This window comes from Kryptolebias marmoratus, linkage group LG17, assembly GCF_001649575.2.
Source record: "Kryptolebias marmoratus isolate JLee-2015 linkage group LG17, ASM164957v2, whole genome shotgun sequence".
In the NCBI taxonomy this organism is placed as follows: domain Eukaryota; kingdom Metazoa; phylum Chordata; class Actinopteri; order Cyprinodontiformes; family Rivulidae; genus Kryptolebias; species Kryptolebias marmoratus.
Window position 1 is genome coordinate 6393100 of NC_051446.1, and position 6339 is coordinate 6399438.

Here is a 6339-nt window from a genome sequence, read left to right on the forward strand (position 1 = left end):
CATTGCTGCAGTAATACAGGCCAAAGGAGGCCCAACTAAATACTGAGTGCTGTACATGCTCATACTTTTCATGTTCATACTTTTCAGTTGGCCAACATTTCTATAAATCCTTTGTTTTTATTGGTCTTCAGTAATATCAAAAGTCAATGTGCTGGTGGTATGTTTGGAGGACAGTCCTGAGATTACAGTGGTTAAAATCCCCAGCCACAATAAACACAGCATCAGGGTGGGTTGATGACGTCATGCAGCAGCAACCTAACTTCACTATCAGTCCACACAAACAAAGTGTATACACCATCTTGGATGTAACTGCTTTCATGCTTGAGAGACTGAACTGTCTGTGGGCAAACTACAGCAGATTCAATGAGCACATAATTATCATGCAAATGTGTAAGTTTTTGACAATTAACATCAGTAAATGGTAAATGGACTGTACTTTTATAGCACCTTCTAGCCAACCAGGCCACTCAAAGTGCTTTAAAACATAATCTGTGCCCTCATTTTCCTATCCACACACACATTCATACAGCACTCTAGTATATCTCTTCAAAGCTAATCTGAATAAATCACTCGGTAGAGTCTAATCAGTGCTTTAAATCACAGTCATACACCGATGGGATACACATCAGAGGCAATGCGGACTTCAGTGTCTTGCCCAGGGACACTTCAACATGTGGAAAACTAATGGGATCAAACCTCCAACTATCTCATTAGAGGATGACTGCTCTAACCACTGAGTCACAGCCGACCCTAAAAATCTTTGACATTTCCAGGAGGTCATTGACAAAGTCATTACCTAGCAGTAGCTGTGTGTCAAGATGTCAAAGTGGTCTTGCATTGACAAACTTCTGAAACTAAATGTTCATGAAGACCAAAGCAAAGTTCAAAACCACCATAGTCATATTTTAAGTCTAATTTTGAAGACAGCAGCCTGTTATCAACTAAAAGAAATTCAGTGCAAGTTTAGGTATTTTGAATATGTGAGAATAAGAGTAGTCTCTTATCTGAATTTAAAAAGCAACAGGGGTCCACAACAATAAACTGTTTCATAAAGGCTTCAAAAACTTTGGCAAAATAGGACTGAAGATAATAAAAAGGGCACTGCTGCAGACAATAAAAACATTCTAGACAACAAAACCACAGAGAACAATAAGGTAAAACTGTAACAATTAAAAATATGAGAAATAATGAGATGTGGTGAAATGTAAACAGCACACACACAAATAAATTCCTCTGGTAGGTAGTATGGTCTTAAAGCAACACACAGCAACTCTGGGTTCGGGTTACAGATTTTGTCTTTTGTTGCAAAGTTCGAGCACCAATTATCCTTGAGGTAAATACATAATCTACCTCCACCCGTCCCAAATTTTGCCAGAGTTTACATCTCTGTCCATGCGTACCTGAGAAAACGCATCCAATTGTATGAAATTGTCTGGTATGTTACTGCCAAGCCAAGTCTCTGTGAAAACCATTAGATCAGACTCACAGCCTTTAAGATGTAAACAAAGCTCATCCAGTTTGATTTTTAAGGAGTATGTGTTGCAAAGTAACACCAGCAATGGTTTTGTAGCTCTCCTAACCCGTTGTCTAGTACCACCTCTCAAGCCCGATATTCTGGCCTTCCTTTACCATTGATGGCCTCCTTCGTGCTGCTGCATTAGGTCCCTGGGCACGTTATCCAGTAGACCTGGTGATGGTAGTACCCCAGCAGAACCAGAAATTGTTTTTTTTCAAATACACAGAGAATATTTCTATGTATGTATAGAATGGCAATACCTCTTGATTTGTTGAGAAAGGATTAAAGATACATTTTCCAGCCCAGCTCCTTTTCTGCATGGTGTTATCTACATCCCTTAAATAGATCTCTTGTCAGTAAATTATATGAGCATCAAGATGGTGTAAATAGTTCAAAACCTTACTGCATTTAATTGGGTTGTTTAGGCTCTTACAGTTCAAACTAGCAAATCTAATATCCCCAGCCACACTTCTTCAGCAGAGAAAAATGCTTCAACATGTGATAAAATAAACAGAGGAAGAAAGAAAAGTCAAATAATTTCATGCACATCATCTTGTTAAGCACAAAACCTACATAGGTCTGGAAATACTGGACGGGTGCCAACCCAGTTTTCCCTGGAACCAAATCAACAAACCACCCCCAAAATTTGGAACAGGAATCCATAATGTGACTTTCAAAGTTTAACCAAAACAGCTACAACTCCATTTCTCAACATAAGATAATCTTAGTCTAAAACTAGGGCATAAAAGGTAGCTGGTGATATGCATTTATTCAACAAATACTAAACCTTTAATTTATTTGTGCATTTGCACACAGATGTTGAGCTAAGAAATCAGGCTCTTGGCCACTCCCGTGTCTGAAAACCTGAACTGTTTTCTCTCCCAGTAACTGATTATAAAAGTACTTTTGCTTTAGCCAGAGTCAGGCACCTTCACTTTACCCCCTTGAATGCAGTGCTTCCACAGTGCTGATAAGTGTAGAACCACGCACAAGTCTGTAGGAAGCAACTACCCAGCCTGAGCAGACAGGTACAGAAGAGGCCTGGAGCATTGCTCTCTCCTTCACTTGTCTGACTTTGTTTTTTCTGCCCCTTGTCACTGGCAGCTTCAGGGAGGGAGAGAGAACTCTAATCTGTGCCAGTCTCTGTAGCTGTCATCCTCTGGCTCTTTGTTGTTCCTCCAGGCAGTTACAGCCAAGGATGGATTTGCCTGAAATGTACTTGTTGGAAGGTTTGCCATCACCCGAGGGAGAGGGGCAACTTATTGTTGCTCCCCAGACGAGGAGGAAAAAAAATAAACATGTGGATCTGATAAATTGTGAGATTAGAGGGTGGATTTCATTTGCGCTACCAGATTATTGCTGCTTTTTTTCTCTAAGTCTTTTGTACTTTACTATAAGAATACTGTATGCTACTTAACATTGGAGATAATTGTACCCACAAAAAAGACCCCCCTAAAGCCTGTCATAAAGGCACAATTCCAGGTGCAGATGGAGGCAAACTCTTTTCTTTGACTTTTCTGCTGCATGTGTAATAGGAGGCAGATAGATCTGCTCTCTGAGGCAGAAGTAGCACTCTGCTACCATCTTGTGGTAAAAGACCCTAAACACAAAGAGGCAATATGTTTTCTAACTGGAAATGTTCTGCAGAAATGTTGAAGGTGCAGCTTCAACCTTAAACTCTTACGTAACGTAAGATTCTCAGCTCAGAAAACAATGACAACATTTTGATGTTTGAACTGTGGAAAAAGTGCAAAAAGAATCAAGATCAAAGCAAATGTTAAAACTACTGACAGTGACTCATTATGGTCACCATGTTAACCACACATCTGTGACACACTCCCTGTATTCCAGGTAAATGAAAGGCAGACAGAAAAGTGAGCCTCAAACAAAACAAAAAAAATTAACATAGTCACCTCAAAGTCCACTTTCATTTTTTTTTAATAAAACTTGGGTTTATAACTTCCAAAACCCGAACTAGGTTCATTCTTTGATTTTGAATTTGCTGGCCCTATCAATATTGATTATATTTTTATCACAAGACAGGAAATGTAAGGAGTTTAATCATTTAGCTGACAAGGATATACAACCCCATGTATGAAGACCTCAAATACAGTAAATCAAAACAATGCATGGATTTAGTTAGTTTTGACTGTTAGGGTAAGAATTTGTAAACTATGATAGCAAAATATTTTGTCTAGACAAAATAAAACTCTTACAAGTAATATTTTATTACTTCAATTGCCATAAAACAGATCACTGTTCATAAAAAAACCTCACCTTCAATAGTAGCAAGTAGTTGATTATCATCACAAGATGTTTTGTAACAGTAACTAGGGAAATAACTTTTTCTCTGAAAATGCAGCATGCGTGCTGAATGACTGCTAAAATCTGCTGAAGAATAAATACTTAACTAAATTGGTAATGTTAAAACGAAGAACAAAAGCTAAAATCTGCAAAAATGCTTAAATTAGCGAGGCAGTAGATATAAGGAGCACTTCTTTTTCTTTCGGCTGTTCCCTTTTCAGGGGTCGCCACAGTGAGTCATCCTCCTCCATCTATTGTGTCTTCTGCGTTCTCTGTCCTCACTTCAACTATGTCCATGTCCTCTCTAACTGCATCCATATCCTATTTGGCCTTCCTCTTTGTCTTTTTCCTGGCATCTGCATCTCTAACATCCTCCTACAAATATATCCATAGTCCCTCCTCTGCATATATCCAAACCATCTCAGTCTGACCTCTCTAACTTTATCTTTCAACTTGTGCTGTACCTCTGATGACCTCATTCCTAATCCTATCCATCCTTGTCACTCCCAAGGAGAACCAGCTCTGCCACTTCCTGTTCTGTCTCCTTGTCAGTGTCATTAGCTCTACACCATACAGCATAGCTGCTCTCACCACTGCCCTGTGAACCTTTCCTTTGACCATCTTTTTGTCACAAAACACTCTTGAAACTTTTCTCTATCCACTCCATCCTGCCTGGACTTTTTCCTTCACCTTCTTACCACTCCCCATTTTCCTGGACAGTTGAGCCTAAGTACTTGAAGTCCTGCACCTTTGTGACCTCTGACCTCTGCTACGTTTCTTGCTAGGCTAACGCTCCCTGCTCTATCTGATGAGGAAGCGGCTGATATGATTTCAGATATAAGAGAGACAGAAGTACAGGAGGCAATTAAACTCGAGGCTGCGGCAATTAATTAGCCACTACAAAATGGTTACAAGTCAAAATGTGATGTGGTAGTAGCTAAGAGTCATTCTCATCACATACTCTGAGTGTGACATCTTGTCGTATCACATGAGATTGTGTATAATGCCATTTTCAAGGTTTGACCAAAGTAATGGTCTTAATTTAAACCTCTAGTATTAAAGGCATGGGCGATATGCATTCCTTTAAAGAATGCGTGGTTTTTAAGTTACACTTGAAAAGCTCTGATAGGTAAATTTAAATACTGTACAACTATGTGATGAAGATAAACATGTACATTTATAGAAAAGGATGTAATTAATGGAAAAATAAAATGAAATGTGAGCAGAGTGTAAATGTTTGTTTACTACAAACAATGTTTTATTTTGGAGGTTAGAAATGCACAATTTAAATTTAAAAAACTAAATTTTAGCTCACTGTCTGTAAAAGTCTCTCAGACATAGTCATTTTTATGTAGTCTAAAGTTTATGAGCTGTGACAGCCATCTTGAATTAGGTTGGCTCCAAAAGTTAATCAGTTGTAGATGTACATCAATGATTACTCTGAGACTTTCATTCAATTCTGTCCTATTGGTTCATGAGAGATTTTTCCAACAGACTCATGAATACACACACACAGACAGAAGCAAAAACATTGCTACGTTTTCACGTTTTGTTAGTGGGTAATGAACATAAGTTATGTTTGTAAAAATACTGTATGAATTAATCTAAATAAAGGAACTCTTGTACTCACCAGGAGCAAAGTTAAATATCATATCTGTCCTATGCTCAATCTGTGGCGTTTTTCTTTCATTTCTAGGTGAAGCTTCCTTTCCCAATTGATCAAATCACAAATCTTCCACGGAATGACTTCCAGATGTTGGTAAAAATGCACAAACTGACCTCGGAGCAGCTCGAGTTTATCCATGATGTGAGACGGCGAAGTAAAAACCGCATCGCAGCACAGCGCTGCCGCAAGAGGAAGCTGGACTGCATTCTGAACCTGGAATGTGAGATCAGAAAACTGGTGAGTGAACTGAGTTTTACCCAAACACAACAGCTTCAAATTGTCAGGTTGGGGAGAGTTGGCTGAACCCAAAACGCAGGCAGACCAGGAACTCAAAGAAAACCTAATTTATTAACAAAGGAAGACAAAAGGCTGACAAGGCAACAACTAAACCTAAATAACAAAAACCAGGGTTGCAAAGAACATGAGGGGCGAGACAGGAGGAAAAACCAGACAGCACATGAGTGAAAATGAACCAGCAGGGAAGTGAAGGAGTAGGCAAGGTTTTAAAAGCTGAGGATGATTTGAAAGTGGACACAGGTGACTGATTAGGTACGAGGGACAGGTATACGTGGTTGAAGCAGGCTGACAGGTACTGAGCAGAGGAAAGGTGAATAATTACAGGGAACACAAAGGGCACAAGGAACAAAACACCAAATAACATAATTAAAGAAACAATAAACTCAATACAAAACCAAACGCAAAGACCCCCAAATCCTGACACTAATAAGATATATATATATATATATATATATATATATCTAAGTAGTGAAAGTTCCCTTCTCACCCTCCGCGGGTGGTCTTTGTTTCATCCTCTGAGCTCGGGTCCTCTACCAGAGGCCTGGGAGCTTGAGGG

The 6339-nt window shown here is 39.2% G+C and overlaps 1 protein-coding gene across 3 annotated transcripts in view; it reads left to right on the forward strand.

Annotated features, from left to right (window-relative positions):
* The window catches only part of bach2b (BTB and CNC homology 1, basic leucine zipper transcription factor 2b), a 155895-nt gene that overhangs the window by 137604 nt on the left and 11952 nt on the right, over positions 1-6339 (forward strand). For all 3 annotated transcript variants that reach the window (XM_037980664.1, XM_037980663.1, XM_037980665.1), the window contains exon 4: positions 5517-5723. In XM_037980664.1, coding sequence (XP_037836592.1) covers positions 5517-5723 — 207 coding nt within the window. The remainder of the gene's footprint in view (positions 1-5516; positions 5724-6339) is intronic.